This window comes from Panthera pardus, unplaced genomic scaffold (genome assembly GCF_024362965.1).
Source record: "Panthera pardus isolate Hobbes unplaced genomic scaffold, ASM2436296v1 HiC_scaffold_10, whole genome shotgun sequence".
Classification (NCBI taxonomy): domain Eukaryota; kingdom Metazoa; phylum Chordata; class Mammalia; order Carnivora; family Felidae; genus Panthera; species Panthera pardus.
Window position 1 is genome coordinate 51,768,633 of NW_026526655.1, and position 21,734 is coordinate 51,790,366.

The following is a 21,734-nucleotide window of genomic DNA, read 5'->3' on the forward strand; positions in this document are numbered from 1 at the left end:
AGCCAAACTATGGAGAGAGTTCAAATGTCCTTTGCCTGATGAGTGGATAAAGAAGTGGTATATATGTATATGTACAATGGAATGTTACTCAGCCATCAAGAAGAATGAAATCTTGCCATTTGCAATGATGTGGATGGAGCTAGAATGCATTATGCTAAGTAAAAAAAGTCAAATAGAGAAAGACAAATACTGTATGATTTCACTCAGATGTGGAATTTAAGAAACAAAACAGATGAACATATGGGAAAGTGGAGGGGAAAGAGAAGAGAAGGAAACAAACCACAAGAGTCTCATAATGAAAGAGAACAAACAGAGGATCAATGGAGGCAGGTAGGTGGGTGATGGGTGAGATGGGTGGTGGGTACTGAGGAAGGCACTTGTGATGAGCACTTGGTGTTGTATGTAAATGATGAATCATGGGATTCTACTCCCGAAACCAATACTGTACTGTATGTTAACTAACTAAAATATAAATTAAAAAATAAAGGAAATCTTAGAAGCACTATTACTTAGCTGAAATGATGTGGACAAGCAGGCATTAAGATCCTTAAAGGACCTTTCCTCTGTTTGAAATGTTCTATGAGTAACTATCCTAAATCCTTTTGAGATACTAACAAAGATCTTACAGACTTATAACTGGGTTTGATCTTTTCCAGAAGTCATTTTCTTAAGTTACTGTTTTTAGAGAATCTGCGTATAAAAAACAATTTTATTTCAAACCCCGTAAGTTCTAGCTCTTTTATGTTTAATAGTTTATTCTTCAGCTCATCTCTCCTCACATTTTATTGTAGGCAATAAGAAAAAAAAATGAGGTGACATTTTGAATATTCTGTCTGGAAATCTCCTTAGCTAGATCTTTGAGTTTATTAAAGGTACATTTTCTCTTTGTCACATTATCACAAATGACTATGTTGGCAAACTCTCTGTGATCACTTAACAAGAGTTCCCCTTCCTTCAGCTTCCAACATTTTCCTCTGTTTCCTTTAAGGTTTTTCTGACAGTCTTTTAGGCCTTTTAGGCTTCCACTAACAATCTACTTGAGACACTTTGGGTTTCACCAACAGCCTCCTCAACACCATTTCAACTTCTTCCCACAGTACAATTCCAAAGCCAGTGCTACATTTTAGGTTTCTGTTATGGCAGCATCCCATTTCTAGGCTCCAAAATTAGTAGCAGTTACATATTGAAGCATAAAAGTTAGTGGCTTGAAGCAACATCTATTGTTTATTTTGTTCATCGATGTACAAATTGAAAAGGCTTAGCAAGGACAGTTTTTCTCAGCTCTATATGGCAATATCTGGGGTGGCATGACTGACAACTGGAGAATCTATTTCAAGGAAACTCATTCTCATGGTTGGCAATTTGGTGCTGTCTGTTGGGTAGGCATTCATCCAAGGCCAGAGACCAAAGCTTCTGCTCTTCACATAGGCCTCTTCTTCCTAGATATGTTGGCCTTTCTTACAGCATGGTGGTTGGGTTTACAGATCAAGCACCCTGAGAGAACCAAATGTCAATGCATGGCATTTTTTTTAATGTTCTAACCTTGAAAATCATAGATCTTCACTTTTATTATAGTCCATTGTTCAAAGCAGTCTTAAAATTTCAGCCACTTACAAAGGAAAGTGATATAAACTCCAGCTCTTGATGGGGAAATGGCAAAGGTTTAGAAGACTATGTGGGACAGGATGATATTGTTGAACCCATCTTTAGAAAATATAATCTACATCAAGTAAAAACTGATTGCATAAGGAAATTAATATTGGTGGGGGAGGTATGTTAACATATAAATTAAAAAATAAAAGAATCTTATCAGTCCTGTCACTGATGCCAGAATTATGGAGAAGAATTAAACATTTTATAATATAGCTTTTGTTCCCCTGAAAGTGAACAATATCTGTTGAGATGGATTATAGATATAAACCAGCTTGGGGATCTTTTTGTGTCCTTCTAAAATAGACATATCCTTGTAAAATATAATTATCCTAAAAATCAAATAATTTTGCATATTTCAGTCAAAATAACTTACTGTTTTATGGTAATAATGAAAAAATGGTCAAGTTTTCCATCCAGTTAACTTCCATTTAACAAGTATTTATTGAACATCTACTACATGCCAAGCACCATTCTAGGTATACTAAGGTAAATAAGGCATGTTCCAGTCTTACTGTAGTTTGAAAGACATACACTATACAGTTAATTACACAGTAGTAAAATAAATGAAAAAAACATTAAAGGTATGTACTATATCTCCATGAAAATTAATGAAGTTGGATCTCTACCTCATGCATATAAAAATTAAAACTCAAAATCCATAAAGATCTAAATGCAAGGGCTTAAAGTATAAAACTCTTGAAAGACAACATAACAGTAAATCTTCATGACCTTGGTTAGGCAATGATTTTATTCAAATTAAAAACTGTGCTTCAAGGACATCATCAAGAAAGTGGAAAGACAGGACACAGAATAGAGGGAAAATTTTGCAAATCAAATATAAATCATACATCTGATACAGGACTCACCTAGAATATATGAAGAACTCTTACAACTCAATAATAGAAAGACAAATGACACAATTTTCAAAATGGCCAAAGGATATGAATAGACATTTCTTCAAAGAAGATCTACAAATGGTAAATAAACACATGAAAAGATGCTCAGTATCATTCAGAAAAATGCCCATCAAAACCACAATGAGATACTATCACCCATCCATTAGGATGTTAGAATAATAATAATAATAACAACAACAATAATATAATAAAAGATTTATGGAGAATGTGGAGAAATTGGTCTCTCTTACAGTGCTAGTAAGGATGTAAAATGGCTCATATAGTAACCGTATTTAATCTTTGGTAACTATGTTTAGCCAGCTACTTTGGAAAACAGCATAGCAGTTCCTCAAAAAGTTAAACATACAGTTTTCCATATGCCCCAGAAAATCCACTTCTACCCTAGATAAGTAAAAATATATGTCCATACAAAAACTTGCACATGAGGGGCACCTGGGTGGCTCAGTCAGTTGAGTGCTGACTCTTGATTTCAGTTCGGGTCATGATCCCAGGGTCATGGGATGGAGCCCTGCATCTTGCTCCCTGCTGAGCATGGAGCTTGCTTAAGATTCTCTGTCTCTTGGGGCGCCTGGGTGGCTCAGTCGGTTAAGCATCTGACTTCAGCTCAGGTCATGATCTTGAGGTTCGTGAGATCGAGCCCCACGTCAGGCTCTGTGCTGACAGCTCAGAGCCAGGGCCTGCTTCGGATTCTGTGTCTCCCTCTCCCTCTGCCCCTCCCCTGCTCATGCTCTGTCTCTCTCTGTCAAAAATAAACATTAAAAATAAATTTAAGATTCTCTCTCTCTCTCTCTCTCCCCCTCTCCCTCTGCCCCTCTCTCCAGCTCTCTCTAAAAAAAAAAAAAAAAAAAATTCTAAAAAAAAGCTTGCACATGAAAGTACTTAGCAACATTGTTCATAATAGACAAAAAAGTGAAAACAACCCAATGTCCATCAAATGATGAATGAATAAACAAAATGTGGTATATTCGTACAGTGGAATATCATTACCAATAAAATGTGAAGTGCTGATACATGCTGTGACATGGGTGAACTTTGAAAATATTGTTAAATGAAAGAAGCCAGTCACATAAGGTTACATATTATTCCATTTATATGAGATGTCTAGAATAAGCAAATCTATAGAGACAGAAAGTAAATTTCACTTCCCTAGGATGGAGGTGGGTTGAGAAAGAATGAGGAGTGACTGCTAATGTATACTGGGTATTCTGGGGTAATAAAATGTTCTAAAATTAACTGCGATGATTGTTGCACGACTTTGTGAATATATTAAAAACCATGGAATTTACACATGAAATGGGTGAAATGTAGTGTATGTGAATTATATTTTAATAAACCTGATACAAAGACACACACACACGCACATCCAACACACACACACACACACACACTAAAACATAAAGGTATGTACTTCGTAGAGTGGAGGCATAGACAAAGAAGTGATGTCCACTTTGTAGACCACAGTGGGTTTCTCGGAGGAAGAAATGCTTACAATGGGTTACATTGGAGAAGAGGGAAAGGATTTCCAAGCAGAAAGAACAGAACATGCAAATACAGGGAAGGACGGAGCAGCATAGTTGAGTATGGCCAAGGCACAGCTGCCTATATCAGGCTTTCCAGATACAGGCTTGGAGATGCAAAAAGGGGTGCATTTGGACTTTAACTCAAAAAGACTGGGACATCATTGGATGGCTTTGAGCAATAGGGGTTAAGGATGAGAGCATATTTACATTTAGCTCACTCACTCTCATAGTATGGAGGAATATGGACCGCGGGTGAACTACTGTAGGCAGAAAGGCCTAGTTGGCAAATAGTGCACTAAGGCAAGAAGCAAGAGGGCCTGAATTAAGGTATTAGGAGTGGAGATGATCAGATATGAAGGAGTTAGACACTCAGGACTTGTGAAGAAATAAGGTACCTGGCAAAGAAAGACAATTAGTATTTGGTAAGTGGAACTGGAAGTTGGTGGGACTTTTACTTAGTTGTTTCAAAAAGGGAAAAACAGGGCGCCTGGGTGGCGCAGTCGGTTAAGCGTCCGACTTCAGCCAGGTCACGATCTCACGGTCCGTGAGTTCGAGCCCCGCGTCGGGCTCTGGGCTGATGGCTCGGAGCCTGGAGCCTGTTTCCGATTCTGTGTCTCCCTCTCTCTCTGCCCCTCCCCCGTTCATGCTCTGTCTCTCTCTGTCCCAAAAATAAAATAAACGTTGAAAAAAAAAAAAAAAAAAGGGAAAAACATGAAAGGTAATCTGAGATGGTTCGTGCTTCAAATGATATGATATTTGCATATAATATTTACTTTATTTTTTATTTTTTTAATGTTTTTTTTTGAGAGAGAGAGAGAGAGAGAGAGAGAGCAAGCGGGGGGAGGGGCAGAGAGAAAGGAAGACAGAATCCGAAGCAGGCTCCAGGCTCTGAGCTGTTGGCACAGAGCCCGACGAGGGGCTCAAACTCATGAACCAGAGATCATGACCTGAACCGAAGTCGGATGCTCAATAGACTGGGTCACTCAGGTGCCTCTACATAAAATTTTTTCTAGAAGGGAAAGAAATGACATGGCACAATCTATAAATGTATTTTTATGTACTTAGAATCTATAAATGTGAGCTCAACTATATAAAACGTTTATACATTTCTTCCCAGGCAGCAGCCAAATATATATATCTTAATAACTATATAACCGGAGACTTGTAATAAATATTGTGAAGTTCTTTTCATAGTTATTTTTGTAGATCAGCATTATTGTTAATTAGAATTCCCATCATCTTTGAGAAATGATGATATTTCATACCAACAAGCATAAATATAGGTGGGCTGGGAAGAAACACCTGCTGCATACGGCATGTTTTTCTAGTATTATACCAGAATATTTTGGAGATCTCTAAATGTTCCTTGTTTAAAGAAGAAACCAGGAAGTTGACAGTAGCCATAACTTCTCAAAAGTGCCTCTTCTTTTTCTTGCTCGTAATGAGATATCAAGGTCATGAAATACTGATGTCCACACTTCCTGATTTTCAGTCTCTAAGATATACAAGTCATGGTTAAGTAATTATTACTCCCTTAGCAGTCCTTGTGACCCAGAGCTGTAAATTCTTCCCTCTAGATAGAAGATGCCGACTGTTCCATTGTAGTGACTTTAAAGAGTGTCAAAATTTGTAGTTTCTACGAGTTGAATATTGATTCAACCTTAAATTGTGTGTCCTTCAGAATTATATTAACTTGAAAATATCTTAGCTATTACAAACCAGCTAGAATTATAATATTGCAAATAGTAGAACCTTTCGAAAGTAAATTATAATGTGCTCTGTGTATTATAGTACATCTTATTTGTAATATTTCTAAATTGATACTAAATTGGCTTAATTTGCTAGTTTTTCTCAACTTTTTAAAACCCATACTCTGCCAGTTCAGAAGATTTTAAAAAGTTGCGTTTTCTATATATTTCAAAAGAACATTTCTCCAAATACACAATTATAAAACTGAATAAAACAACATGCCATGCTTATGTGCATAAGTACACATACATACAAACTCACACACTACACATTCTGCAATGCTCTTGTCCAGCTGAGAATTTTTATGCTTAGATGGTTTTTAAAAGCTCAACTCAGTTGTTCATTGATTCTTTTTTAAAAATGGGAGATGGAAAAGAAACAGGAGAATTATGCTAAGAGAATGTTGTTACCAAGGGCATTTATATAAAAAACAACAAAGGTCTACAAATAGCTAAAACTAAGGATTCTAATTTTCTGAAGCCCTAAATCCTTTAAATAAATGAAACAGGGTAAAGTATCTCATCATTGACAATTATTCTAAGTGGTCATTTATTGTGATGCCAGCTAAGTGTATTAAAAATAACAGAGAAGAGAGGGGCACCTGGGTGGCTCAGTGAGTTAAGCGTTCAACTTTTCTTTTTAGCTCAGGTCATGATCTCGCAGTTTGTGAAATCACAGATCTCTGAATCTGGTTCCTCGCTGACCGCTCAGAGCCTGCTTGGGATAGTCTCTCTCTCTCTTTTCTCTGCCTCTCCCCTGCTTCCCCCCCCCCTCCCCACCACACGCCCCCCCCCCACCTCTCCTTCTCTCTCTCTTTCAAAATAAATAAACTTCAAAAAAATAACAGAACAGATAAGCTTCTGACAAATGTATCTAACATTGAGCTTTTCCTGAATTAAATAAAACTTAGGCAGGACAAATCACACGATTTTGATAGTTAATGGTTTAGCATAAAGATGGAATAACTTCAGCTGTATTTTCATTCAGTTGATTCAGATAATCAATACAGTATATCCTGATATTTTAATAGTCTGCTATGTTTGTGCTTTCTCTTCTCTATCATTACTACCTCTTGCTAATAGCTAATACTTATTGAGCTCTTACCATATGCTAGGCAGTATGCTAAGTATCCTTATGTTATTAGGCCTTGTTAATCTCCCCTCATAAACCAAAGAGGTAAGTGCTCATGTTATTTTCAGGAGAGTGAGGCTAAAATGAGTAAGAAAGTGGCAGAGCTAAGCCTGGAACTGAGGCCTGTCTGCCTCTATATTGGGACATCTTAATGCTTACTTATGTTCTTCTACTCCCTTCAGTTATGTATATTTCTAGCAATATTTTCTTGAAAATAAACATAAATGTCTTTGATTTTTAGCAAACGCAGTACAGACTCAAACATGCAGCCCAGATCACATAAAAACCTAACTTGTTTTATAAAACCTGAAGTGTCAAATTTAGTGTTCAGACTAGAATGATATTGAAAGGGATATTTGTTGGCAAAATGTGATATTTAATCCAGTTCTATCAGATACTGTAATGCACAGATGTGAAGAATAAAACAATATTCTCAGAGCAGAAACGTGGAGTGCAAGAAATTCCTCAGTAAGGGGGCACCTGGGTGGTTTAGTTGGTTGAGCATTTGACTTGGGGTTCCTGAGTTCCATTCCTATATTGGGCTCTCTGGTGTCAGATCCTCTGTCTCCCTCTCTCTACCCCTCCATCACTCACTCACTCTCTCTCCCCAAAAATAAACACATTAAAAAAAATCCCTCTGTAAGGAAATAATTTCTAAGTCTTGAAGAGAAAGAAGTGAAAAAAGAAGATAAAAGCAGAAAGGAAATACTGAAATTGAGAACATAGTGTAAAAGAAATCTGTATAATTGCTGAATAGGTACCTGTGGTTAAGATTTTTTCCATCATAGAAGTATTTCCTCACCAAATGGCTTAAATTCAGGCTATTACTGATTCCCCCAACTGTCTCTTCCTCTTCCCATTTTTTTGTTATTAATTGGAGATTATAAAAAAATTTGCTTTGTTGCCAGATTTGCTATAATTCAGCTAATTCATAAACCAAAAGATAGTGTAAATGGACTATTATCAGTTTTGCTGATGTTCCTTATTGAGTTCTGGGTTGGTTTTTATGAAACCAGGCATTCTGTTACATGGATTTCTAAACAAATGCATTAATTTAGAAAATAATAAAAGATCATTTATCGAGGGGCAAATCCAAATCCAAAAGCTTTGGGAGGTTAAACCTATTTTAGGAAACTGTCCCCAAAATCATGAGTGATAATTACAAGTGTGTTCTATAACTCACATAATGGATGAAGTTTCCTTCACTGTTGTGCCTTTCTACAAATAATTTCTGTCAAATGTGTATCTAGAGTCTAAAAAAGTAGAACATTTCACAAGTGATGAGCTGTTTCATTCATTTCCCTTTCCCATTATGGGCATCACAGGTAGAATGGACCAAGTAAATACTTTTCTAGGAAATTAATATCTATTCTAAAAAATTGATTAGGATTACACCTTACTGATCCGTGATATTATTTATGCTCTACTTTTGGCTTCTTCTATAGCACTTGAAAGATAACAAGAACAATTAAAAATTGTACGAAAGTAAAAATTCTCCTTTGTGAATCTTGAGAAACTTGATTCAAATGCTAGTAAAATTAGCAAATTAGCAAACGGTAAATTAAGGCCATATAAAAACCAACTTTGTCATTAGCGCCTTGTACTCGACAGTTATTCACTCAATGTGTGTTCAACGAATTTGTGGTGAAATTTCAGAATTAAAATATGATAAAAATAGGAATGTTCAGCATCTGTCATTAAATGCTTGTCTGTTTCCAGGAGTAAAAAAGAACTAGTCTGTGCCTATGCACACTAATGTGTGTTCACGCTCAATATTTAGCCAGGTCAATTTGGTGTTTTGGAAGACAGCAAGGGGGCTTGCTGGCACCGGAGGAGAACAGGGGATGGGAAGGACGGCAACGTGTCTGTTTTAAGTGCTTTTCACCCATGGCCAAGCCCCTTGGAGATGGTCGTGAAAGCATAAGTGATCAAAGACACACTTGCAGGGGATTCACGTAGAAGGCTGGGTGATCAGCAGTGCTGCTTTGCCGCCAGCGGAGTGAACAGTGAGACAGCAAGAGAAGTTCTCCACTTGCTAGGGCGCGGGAGCATCAGGACTTTGGCCGGTTGGGGACCCCAGGAGAAGAGCAGCGGAGCACTATCGCCCCCGATAAAGAGAAGAGGAGATCACTATATGAATAGTTCTTGAGCACTTTCCAGTATAAATGAATGAGATACAAGTAAACACTCTTCCCGGAAGAGGATATCCTTCAGCAGTCCTGAGGAGGGGATGGAAAAAGATTAAAAAAAAAAAAAAAAAGTCTATCATCGTTAATACAATTCCACGTGTCCTCATAGACTGAGGAGGCTTACATAATATATAATAAATATACTATACTATACTATACTATACTATAATATAATATAGTAATTGTTTTGCAGTGCCTTTAGGGATTTTTACCTCGGGACTGGAGAAATAATAAAAGGAATTACTTGCAATGTGCCAAACAAAACCATGAATCACCTGAGGATGAATTTACTAAACAATTAATCAAAAACATGAATAACATATTCCAGTGTGTTTGACACAGGTGTAATTGTTTTTATTCACTAATCCCTTCCCAAAAGGAGTGGTAACCTTCTTCAAGCACCAATGACTGGAACAAATTCCACACTCTAGAGATGATCTCCTCTTTCTGCAGCATCTCCAAAGCTAGTTCATTCCTTTTTAGATCTCATCCTGGTTCTTGAGTGGTTGACTCTCAAAACATTCAGACTGTCTGCATTTTCTTAATTTCCAATCAACATGGTATAAAGACTTATTACCTGTTATCATTAACAGCACGATAGCACTTAGGCTGCTGTTGTTGCCAACAGGCCTGTCTTGACGACTGTACATTTCCATGAGGCCTTAGGTACTTCCCCTCATAGCTTCCTCCTTATGTGCTGTGCTTACCTTTGTTCTCAATTTTGAATTTGGGGCTGTGATGAAAAGTTTCCTGAAGGGAGCCTCTTAGGTGACATCTCCTTGGAGATATAAAGTCCTTTTCCTGCTTAACCAATTTCTCCCTTCAAAGCATCTAGCATACATAGGTAATAAAGTCCACTGATCTAAATCCTTGCTACTAAAAGTACAATTCATAGCCTTGCAGGATCAATCTCACCTGGAAGCTTCTAGAAACACAAAAAATTGGATCCCCAAAATAGGACCCACACCTATTTAAACAGAACCTTCATGTCTACACAATCTGAGGTGATTTGACTTCTGTGAATTTTAAGGTTTGCTCTAAGTGGTATTCCATGAGCAAAAATTTTTGTTCCAAAGAACTAAATGTCTTTTGTATTGTGTTTTGAATACAATAGTGTTCACCTTTCATATAGTAGGAGAATCAGGGGTCTTTTGCCAGTCTCTGGTCCTGTTGCTTGAAAGAACATGATGAAGATGAAAAATTCAGACCTGGATCTATAAATTCATGTTCTCTCTTCCAATTTGTCAAACTTCATGTACCTAACACACTATTTCTACCCGTCATGACCACCATCACCACAAACCTTACTGAGCTGTGCCACGCATGGTACTAAGTGCATTTACATTCATCTAACAATTCTATAAAAGAGGCACTGTTATCACCTTCCCAGTTCTATGTAGCAGAAATTTGAAGGCAGCTTGAGCCTTAACTACTGGAAATGTGTACATCAAGTCAGTGATGTTCTTGCATCTCATATGTACTAGCTCTCTTGCCTAAAACATTTTATTACCCTTTCTAATAATCAGGTACCTTGTTTTCTGAGAAAACACTTTTAGAAATACAATGTTTAACCACTTTTATTTAACAAAAGCACTCCTTATGACTAGCTTTAAGCTTAATTACACTGGAGTAAATAAATAGGTGTTTTTATCAATATGTGCATTTGTGAACAAAAAAATAGCATTTACACTTCCTGTATTTTATGAAGCTAAAGATACAACATTTAACACTAAGGAATCTAAGAAAATTATAAAGAGGTTTACTTTATAAAGTGTGTTACAATGGCAAATTGCTTTCTTAGGAAAACTGTAAGATTTATGCACATTAGAATTAAGAACAGAAAATAACTTAGCATAAAACATTAATCTCTGCTTTAAAACATTCTTTCTTGTTGATGTTATATATACCGTTTGAGTGTCCAAATTAAATGCACTCGTCATTCGATAGTATTTTTGTTGATTTCATAAAAAATGTATGACATCAAGGTTGATTCAAAGGACATTTTTGTAAATCTAAATCAATATGGGCATCAAAACAACAGAATGTAGGTTTTCTAAAACCACAAGAACATACAAATATTTACAAGTGCATGCTTTCTCTATAGTTGTATGGTCCTCATGTAAGCAGTGTATTTAAAGTAACTTCTCAAGTTTCCTTTAATTATTTTCTCCTTAGCATACGGATAAATCAGTTTTCCTTAGAATATTTTATCACTACTCGGGGCACCTGGGTGGCTCAGTCGGTTAAGCATCCCACTTTAGCTCAGGTCACGATCTCACTGTTCCCAAGTTCAAGCTCCACGTTGGGCTCTGTGCTGACAGCTCAGAGCCTGGAACCTGCTTCTGATTCTCTTGTCTCCCTCTCTTTCTACCCCTCCCCTGCACTCTCTCTCTCTCTCTCAAAAATAAACATTAAAAAAGTAAAATATTTTATCACTACTTCAAATATTTTTATTTCTAAAATAAAGCAACATTCTTTTCTCAGTCCCACTTCTAAATCATTCTGAAGTCTACTTTTCAAAAGGTATTAGCTTTCAGGGGCTCCTGGGTGGCTCAGTCGGGCAAGCATTCAACTTCATTCGGCTCAGGTCATGATCTCAGTTAGTGAGTTCGAGCCCCACATTGGGCTCTGTGCTGACAGCTTGGAGTCTGGAGCCTGCTTCGGATTCTGTGTCTCCCTCTCTGACCCTCCCCTGCTCGCACACTCTCTCTGTGTGTCAAGAATAAACAAACATTATCAGACAAAGCGCTAGTATCCAAAATTATACTATAAAGAACTCACCAAACTCCATACCCGAAAAACAAATAATCCAGTGAAGAAGTGGGCAGAAAACATGAATAGACACTTAAGAAGACATCCAGAAGGCCAACAGACACATGAAAAGATGCTCAACGTCACTCCTCATCAGGGAAATACAAATCAAAACCACACTGAGATACCACCTCACGCCAGTCAGAGTGGCTAAAATGAACAAATCAGGAGACTATAGATGCTGGAGAGGATGTGGAGAAACGGGAACCCTCTTGCACTGTTGGTGGGAATGCAAACTGGTGCAGCCACTCTGGAAAATACTGTGGAGGTTCTTCAAAAAATTAAAAATAGATCTACCCTATGACCCAGCAATAGCACTGCTAGGAATTTACCCAAGGGATACAGGGGTGCTGATGCATAGGGGAACTTGTACCCCAATGTTTATAGCAGCACTTTCAACAATAGTCAAGTTATGGAAAGAGCCTAAATGTCCATCAACTGACGAATGGATAAAGAAATTGTGGTTTATATACACAATGGAATACTACTTGGCAATGAGAAAGAATGAAATATGGCTTTTTGTAGCAACATGGATGGAACTTGAGAGTGTTATGCTAAGTGAAATAAGTCATACAGAGAAAGACAGATGCCATATATTTTCACTCTTATGTGGATCCTGAGAAACTTAACAGAAGAACATGGGGGAGGGGAAGGAAAAAAAAAGAGAGGGAGGGAGCCAAACCATAGGAGACTCTTGGAAACTGAGAATAAACTGAGGGTTGATGGGCGGTGGGAGGGAGGGGAAAGTGGGTGATGAGCATTGGGGAGGGCACCTGTTGGGATGAGCACTGGGTGTTGTATGGAAACCAATTTGACGACAAATTTCATATTTTTTTAAAAAAAAGCAGAAATCAACTCTCTAGAAATACAAACTGCTAACTAAAAACTTTAAACAATTGTTGTAAGATTAAAGGCAAGACAAATTTTAAAAAAAGAATAAACATTAAAAAATTTTTTAAAAGTTAAAAATGTATTAGCTTTCATATCATTACAACTTGCATTACCTACAATGTATTTAATATATTTTTTATCCAAAGAACTCATTAGATTTTTAAAAAATGGACAAAAAAGAGACAATCTAATTCCTAAAAGTATCAATTTCTTCAAAGGTCTGAACAATGTACTCTATTGCCTGTCCCTGGAATGTGATCTTATTCCTTACAGATCCCTCTTCATAAGCTCAGAGCCTTGTAAAGGGTGGCTATCCAGCAAACTTTCGAGTGAACACAGTGAGCAAGTAAGCTAATCATTGTTCACAAGATTTAGTCTCCTTTGGGGAATCTAAAAAGACCCTTGTGAGGATAGGACACTGTTTGGTACGAATGTTTGAGTACACTTCTAATGTATTGCTGAGCACACTGACATTCTGTATGCAAGCTATTATTTATTCAACGTGTAAAAGAGCATCAGTGGTGAAAATGAGAATAAAATGAATGAGGTAAAGAGCTCAATTTAACAGTAATAAACGGTAATAAAAAACCATATAGGAGAGGAGCTGTTAATGAGATATAACATCCTAACTTTCTACATTTAGAATGCAGCTAGAGTTAAGTGCTAATTAAATGATTTCAATATTTATAAAAGATTCTGAAAACCAGTCATACATAACTTACTATAACTTAGATCCTCAGCTTTAATTAGAAGATAGAATGTTTCCTCTTCTCACTACCTAGAAGCTACCAGTTCTTTTCCAGAAGAAAAAAGAACCTATGCATTGGTTTTTTATTATTTTTGTATTTTGTATTATTTGTACTATTCTTCCACAAGCACCACACACCCATCTGGACAGGTGAGGAGCACCTCTTCAGGAATCCCTCAAACGTACTTTTTCTTTACATTATTTTACATGCACTTTACTACATTTTCATTGTCCTCTAAATAAGTTGAAGTGTGTTGTAAACCTAAAACTGCTCTGAAAATATGTAGTTGTTTTTTTTTAAGTTGAAGATGGCCAGCTGAGCAAATAGTCTTAGCTGATGTAATGCATATTTTACATGTTACTGAAATTCAACTGAATGTTCTTAGAGAAACAATATGTCCTTCAAGTCTGAGAAGCTGCCCAATTTTGTCCATGGTATATCATTCACGGTGAGTCCCAACTTCCAAATCACCATTTTCAAGATTCTTTTTCGTCTCTGCTTTCTTCGTTCAGGTTTTTAACAAAGTATGTGAAAGCTATAGACAACCTGGATTCTTAAAAACATTTCTTCATCGTGCACAGAGTAATTCAAACTCAGTTTATACATTCTGAATAACCTTTACTAATACTGATTATTTTAACCCCTTCCTTTCCACCTCCCATTCTTAAGACTTTACACAAACCAGGGGCACCTGGGTGACTCAGTCGGTTGAGCATCCAACTTCGGCTCAGGTCATGATCTCATGGTCCATGAATTCAAACCCCACATTGGGCTCTGTGCTGACAGCTCAGAGGCTGGAGCCTGCTTCAGATTCTGTATCTCCCTCTCTCTGTTCCTCCCCTGCTCACAATCTGTCCCTCTCTCTCTCTCTCTCTCAAAAATAAAGATTAAAAAAAAAATTTTTTTTTTTAAAGACTTTACACAAACCATTATCTTCTCGGTAAAGACTTCTTGGACCTCCCAGGCTACACTCTGTCAAATTCCTTTCATGATTCTTCATATTTTTCATTTGGTACTTGTAAACTTACCTATATAAAAAAGATGCCCTGTTCTTCCATACAGTTTGTAGACCCTCTCTCATTCATTTCTACATAGCAGCAGCTAGCCTGGTGGCTTTTAAACACAAAGTTTTAAAATGGAGAGAAGAAAGATGAAACTCTAACAGTGAAGTTTATTTTATTTCATTTATATGCTATATAAAATGATTCGCCCATTGGCTCAGTCTATTACTGCAACTGTTATATCTCTAATTTTATCAGATTCTGGGTATCTTGTATTGTCAGAGAGGAACTGTAAGTGGCTACAAAGCTGAATAGTTAAAAGCATTTATGCCTGTATTACTATCAATATGGGGTGTGTGGTTTATATGTATCATTATCAAAATCAACTAAATTGAATTAATTTGACCAAAGAACAAAATAATACTCTAATGTCTATTCTTTGGAGTTTAACAGTAATTTTTAAGGAAAGTTTTATTTGGCCTCAGATGGTAATCATTAGGACCACAACACTAGAGGAGACCAAGAGGCATCAGTACAAGCTCTTTCTCCAGGGTGGTCTAGTCTTAGCTGTATTTTTCAAAGCTTCATAGAAGCCTCTTTAGGAAATGAGAACATCAACCTATTACCTATATGCTCCAGTTCTTTTGGACCTTATTTGTTACTTATCAAATCTAATCCAAATTCTTCAAATTATACTAAAAGAAAAGAAACTATTAAAAGACATTAGGCAAAATAAATACTTTATTGTTTTATTTTTAGAAATCAGCCTTTGTGTGATAATTCAAACATTTATAAACCTTCTAGATATTCTTTCAAAGAATATTGTTAACATCTCAACCACTTTTGATTAAAATTTCACACAAAGAAATAGAATAAGAATTGAAAATTATAAATGCTAAAGGAATAATTCCAATAAATTTCATTGTTACTTTACACATTTATTTAATACATACAAAACCAACCAGGAAACCACTTTCCTTTTTTTGTCCCTAAAAACAAATAGTTCTCACTGGTTAAAACTGAATTAAAACCATCTATTTTGAGGAGAACAAATCTAAATTACTTTCATTTTGAAAAAAACAAAACAAAACCAGCTTATTCATTTCTATCCATTCAAGTCAAAGGCTCCATTATTTTGGCAATACTCTACTTAATTAGTCTAAAGGACAGAAGAAGAAACATCTCCTTATAGGAAGTCTGGACAATGCAAAAAGTATAGTGTTTAACATAAGGCATGTTTCCAAAAGAAAAATAGTACATAAGCTATAATAAAATTACATTTGTCTTGGTAAAGTAACAAGGCTTACAGTGTAAGAACATTAAGTAGTTGTAGGTAACCTCATACAATTCTATCCTACTGCTATTAGTAACCTCCTCAAGAATTAAGAGCAATTTTTACAACAGAACAGTTTTTTCTTCTTGGAAGTGACACTAATTAACAGCAGTGGAGGGAAAATCATTGGTTGCTTCAAGCTCTCAAAAAATGAATCAGTTATTGCACAGTAAATACCTCACAGAGGTCAGTGTTTTAAGAAGCTAGTCTGAAGAAATAGGTCGTTTATAAGTTGGTTAAATCTGGAAGTTTTCAAGTTTTAAAATTAATTCTACATAGGGAATCAACTGGAAAATAGTGACATACAAATAAATATTAGGCTTTCCAAATGGCTATAATTTTGGTAGTTTAGAAAAGAAATAAAGTCAGCAAAGTGCCTAAGTTTCTATGTACGTTTTTAAAAAAGATATGCATAGAAGAAATAAACATTATACACTGTATACAGTAGCCCAGCTCAGCAGCAAGTATCTTCTGAAGCACAAGTAACACCTCCACCAGTGTCAGTCACTGATCACTCCAACATCACACAGCTAGCACGATCCATGCCAACCTTGCAAAAGAAAGAGAAGTGAACGTTAATCATGTTTCAAATATCGTTATCAAAAGGTTCTTCAAAAACAGGATGAGAATGTTCTATATACAGTATATGTATATAAACAGTATACACACATACACACACACTTTTAGACAAAAAAATTAAGAATGATACTAAAAATTTGTGATTAATTCTCAAAATGCTGGTCCATAAACTGTACACTGAAATAGCATTATAATCAATGCTATCAAAATAATACCCAGGTTTGAAAGTTCTGATTTTTTTTTCAAAAAATTTTTTTAATGTTTATTCATTTTTGAGAGCAAGAGACAGAATGCAAGCTGGGGAGGGGCAGAGATAGAGGGAGACACAGAATTGGAAGCAGGCTCCTGGCTCTGAGCTGTCAGCACACAGCCTGATGCGGGGCCTGAACTTATGAACCGGGAGATTACAACCTGAGCTGAAGTCAGACACTTAACTGACTGAGCCACCCAGGAGCCCCTGAAAGTTCTGATTTCCTCAATTCCAGTACTAATTTAAGTACTATAATGAAGTTTCAGTAAGATAACACACTATTAATAATCCCCTAGAAGTTATTATTATCAGATTTCACTCGCTTGCATTTCCAGTGCAAGGGGTTGTAGTTTTTCACACTGTAGGATACCATATCATATACATTAAAAGTTAAAATTTAGCCACAGAAACAGTCCTGGGTACTAAGAAAACAAAGCATTAAAAATAAGTAATAATTTATAATTGGCTAAGCAAAAAATTTCAGAAAATGTTACCTATAAATTCCATTTAATGACTATCTTGCTTAGAATTAGATGCTTTACTTGAAGACACTGCTGCCAAAAGTCCACTTACAATTTCCCGTCTGATTTCCCCAACAATGGACTCTTTAATCTAGAATAGAAAAAGAGAAAAATGAGAACTCAACAATATGACCATAATCTACTTTTTTTGTTTTCAGAAAATCATAAACAGCACTTAATTCATACAGCCAGCTAAGCCACAGAGAAAACTATAGCCTTCATGTGAAACCCTCAGGAAATACAGAGATAGTGAGGAATCATGTCCATCTCTCCTCAAGCCCAGGTCAGACTGTGAGGTCACTGTGCAGTCTAGCATAACTCAGATAACTCCACTATGAAACATCACAATTCTTAAGTTAAAAACATTAAAAGTGTTACTCCATAGATTAAAAAACTTTATTTGCTTCATGACACAAAGTAACCCACAAGAACCGTTTAAACGTTAGATTCACTTTTATGTTTTTTATTAATGTCTATTTTTGTATGGTAATCAACAGTATACTCAAATGTTCTCATTGTTAAGAAAATTCATTAGTGGCAAAATAATATACAGGTATATTGCCTGTTTATACCAACTGAAGGCAAAGTATCTAAAGAAGTTAAATATTAGGATCTAACATCCACATCTGAAGTGGAAAGAAAAAATGAAAATTTAGTACAATTTATTTTAAAACATGAAAAACATCCTCTAAACAACCATAAACTAAAGAAATAAAAGTTTTCTTGGGGCGCCTGGGTGGCTCAGTCGGTTGAGCATCCGACTTCAGCTCAGGTCATGATCTTGCAGCTTGTGGGTTCGAGCCCCGCATCAGGCTCTGTGCTGACAGCTCAGAGCCTGGAGCCTGCTTCAGATTCTGTGTCTTCCTCTCTCTCTGCCCCTAACCCACTCGCATTCTGTCTCTGTCTCTCTCAAAAATAAACATTAAAAAAAATTTTTTTTTTAAAGAAATATAAAGTTTTCTTTACTTGTATGGTAAGTTTGTCACCTGTTTAAAAACTTTGTTTCAGATAAGGATATTAAATCTTATTTTATTGTTGGAAAAGGCACATAGACCTAGGGACAATGATAATTCCATCAAGATTTTCTTGTCCAGATGCTCAAACACTACACATGCCTATCCATGCCATTTTCTTTCTAATGATACAGCATCACCTCCAAATAGCTCTTTGTGAAGGCTTTAAATGTGGATTTCCTGAAATAAACTGATAATGTGTTCCCAAATTAGAACTTGAGACACTTTCAAACCAGCTTTTAAAAATTCTACATATCCACGGTTTCCTGTCAGCCTGATCTATTTCCTAAAATGTTCCTAAGTACATCCTGAACACATCTCAATTGAAGTCTTTCCAAGAATGGTTCTGTATTAATCTGTCATGCAAAACTGGTACATAATACATAGACTTATACAGAAGTATTCATAAAAAAAATGCTCCTTAGTTACCAACCATCTGTATTGGAATATATTTAAATAAATACAAGATTCTTTTACCTCCTACCAATATTTCTAAACTTTAAAACATCATGAAAGTTTCTGACTTTCACAGTACTTGAGATTTATTTTTAAATGAGTACATGTTGGATACAAATATTATGAAAACCAGAATCTCTTTGCTGCAATGTACTATATGCACAAACACAATGTGTTGAATCAGAACCTCTGCAAATGTGTATTTACAAAAAGACAATAAGTAGCACAGTCTTCCCAGTCCTGTTATTCCATGCAATATGGTAATTTTATTAACTTTCCTTGTTTTGTTTTTGTTTTGTTTTGTTTTTTTGAGAGAGTGAGTGAGAGCATGAGCAGGGGAGAGGGGCAGAGAGTAGCCCGATGCAGGGCTCAATCTCATGAACCTGATCATGATCTGAGCAAAAATCAAAGGTCGGACACTCAACCAACTGAGCCACCCAGATGCCCCCATTGTTCTTTATCATCCAAAAAAAACCCAAAACAAAAGCCAAAAAGTATTCTTTTCAAACCAAAATGTGTGCCAACATTTTTTGAGTAATGTCCAGTGCGGACATTACTAGAATAAAGCATAACAAAAGTGTGTTATAATCTGAATGGGCACAAAATAGATATTGTTTCATAAAATATTAAGAGGAAAAAATAAAAAGCGTTTAGAGAATAACAGACTTTAAAATACTAGGCCATGAAAAGTAAGGGCAATCTCAGATGACAGGACAGAGAACTGTAGCAAGAGCAGCTTGGATGAGAGGGGAGCAAGAAAGGAGTGCAGCTAACAGATGGTTCCTACCAGGGAGAAGGAGACTGGAACAGGAAGGGTGAGGCCAAATGGGGAGTGTCTGTGCTATGAGTGTTGTAATTCAGGGAGAGAACTGGGTCTCACTAATGTATCCCAGAATAAAGTAAGTGCTCCATAAATGAAAGCACCAATGAGAGAGAGAGAGGGAGAGAGAGAGAGGGAGAGAGAGAGAGAGAGAGAAGTGAGAGAGCAGAGGCACGAGAGGAGAGAGAGAGAGAGAGAGAGAGAGAGAGAGAGAAACATCTGACACTAAAGGGAATAGAAAGTAGAAAAACAAAGGATTAGAGAGAAACCAGCACCGAAAACAACAAAATGCACTTAATAATATGCTGAAGGAAGAAGCATATGGACAAACAAAATTAGCTCCAAAGTCTCGCATCCTACGGATTAGGAGTAAGAAAACTCCACTGGGATGGGAAAATTGCCTTTAGGAGCACAATTTCTAGAAGAAGTGGCACAGGGGGAGGACAGATGTGAGTGAGATTAAGAAAAGAATGCTCACTGGCAATATAAGCAGAATGAATGCCAGTCTGAAGTGTGGGGTACTAACAACATCTACTCAACAGGCATCTACTAAGTGACTACTTCGGGGCAGCCATCAGACCACGTGATCACTACAAGAAGTTACACTAAGAATACAGACAAGCTATGTATTTACCAAAATACACATTTCAAGCGTGTTAGATAGACTGTAAGAAACATATAGGCATGAACCAAACCTAGGAACTTCATTCAAAAAGAACTCTCTAAAGAGAAAAGCAATCTATGTTTATTCTTTGATATTTAACTTCTGTTGATCTGCTTCTATGGGACATGCTCATTTATTCTATTAAGTAATCTTTTTATTTTTTTTAAGTATCAGGCCACTGATTACATACATCACAGACCACCTGGGCAAATTCTAAGAGAGTGTAGTTTTCCCTCCAACAACATATACAATCTGTGAAAAATGGGTTACCTTTAACCTGACAAAAGCTTTGTTACTGAATGAGAATATTAAATATTTGTCTGAAAGGACTTTCAGAATTCTCTTTCAAAAGAATTCTGCTGTATTAACACATTATAATGAAAGCACACTTTTTAAAAACATCACAGATGGTGAAATGATGCAAACAAAAGCCTGACAGACATCATTGTTTTCATGCACCCATGAGTGCAGGAAGAAAACTTCCCTGTTAAGTGTCTCCCAAACATGCCTAATCCTCACCTGCAAAACTGTTCAACACAAGCTCAAATCTTGCTGTCCTGAAGAGCGGCTTTGTTAATGATGTCAGGGGCACAGAATTTACTGGAAAAGCAGAGTCTAATTTAATTTTCTTCGTGGCTGATATGATAGCTCTGACAAAAACTGGAATTCAGTACCATGTGTATTTAGGCAAAAAGATTATGGATTTGAAATGAATAGAACCAGGACTAATCTGAATTTTACATATTTTGTAAATAAAGTTGAACAGAACACCACTGTAACTGAGTTAAGATCGTATCAACGCAAATTACTTTTTTAAAATTATAAATGGGATTGGATTAACTTATTTAATAACATATGTTTTTAAAGCGCTTCAAAACAGCTTATTTTCTTAAGTACATCAATGTTCCTCTTAACACCGTGTTTGATCTATATAGTTTGCTTGATAAATCCTTATTTGTAAATAGCAAAAGGATAAATGTTAAGGCCAACGTCCTACAGACTCTGCCAAATTTTGAATAGTAACAAATTCTGAAAAATTCCTCAAACATTTGCCTTGCATGCCAATTTAAATGTCTTCAAAATCAAAAGATCGTTCTTATTTTATGGGAAGTTCTTATAAATGATTAAGTACTACTGTAGGACCAAGAAACAACCATCTTTTCTACATGCTGTGTTGTATCAGCCAAAGAATCAATGTTCTGGTCTAGGAATACCTTACTCCTAGGAAATTACTCACAGCACATATCAGGTCACCTGTTAACAAACAACTTTAAAAATGAGGACTCAAGTGTGCATTAAGGGAATATTTATGCCAAATGAACAATATTAAGTTGAGTTTTCAAGGAAAACCTATTAGCTAAAGCAAGCTAAAAGGAACAAAAATACCACATTTCTAGAGAAAGAAAAAGTACCTTAAAACTTACTTCCTCAGTTAATTAATATAGTGTGGAGAAAAATAATTACTTAATTTTACTCGACAATTGATC

General features: G+C 36.2%; 1 protein-coding gene across 2 annotated transcripts in view; it reads right to left on the minus strand.

Annotated features, from left to right (window-relative positions):
- Positions 1 to 15,334: 15,334 nt before the first annotated feature.
- The window catches only part of ITPRID2 (ITPR interacting domain containing 2), a 45,428-nt gene continuing 39,028 nt past the window's right edge, over positions 15,335 to 21,734 (minus strand). For both annotated transcript variants that reach the window (XM_019461185.2, XM_019461191.2), the window contains 2 exons: positions 17,268 to 17,385; positions 15,335 to 16,494 (listed from right to left, as the gene is read on the minus strand). In XM_019461185.2, the coding sequence (XP_019316730.2) occupies positions 17,281 to 17,385 (105 nt within the window). In that variant the 3' untranslated portion in view covers positions 15,335 to 16,494; positions 17,268 to 17,280. The remainder of the gene's footprint in view (positions 16,495 to 17,267; positions 17,386 to 21,734) is intronic.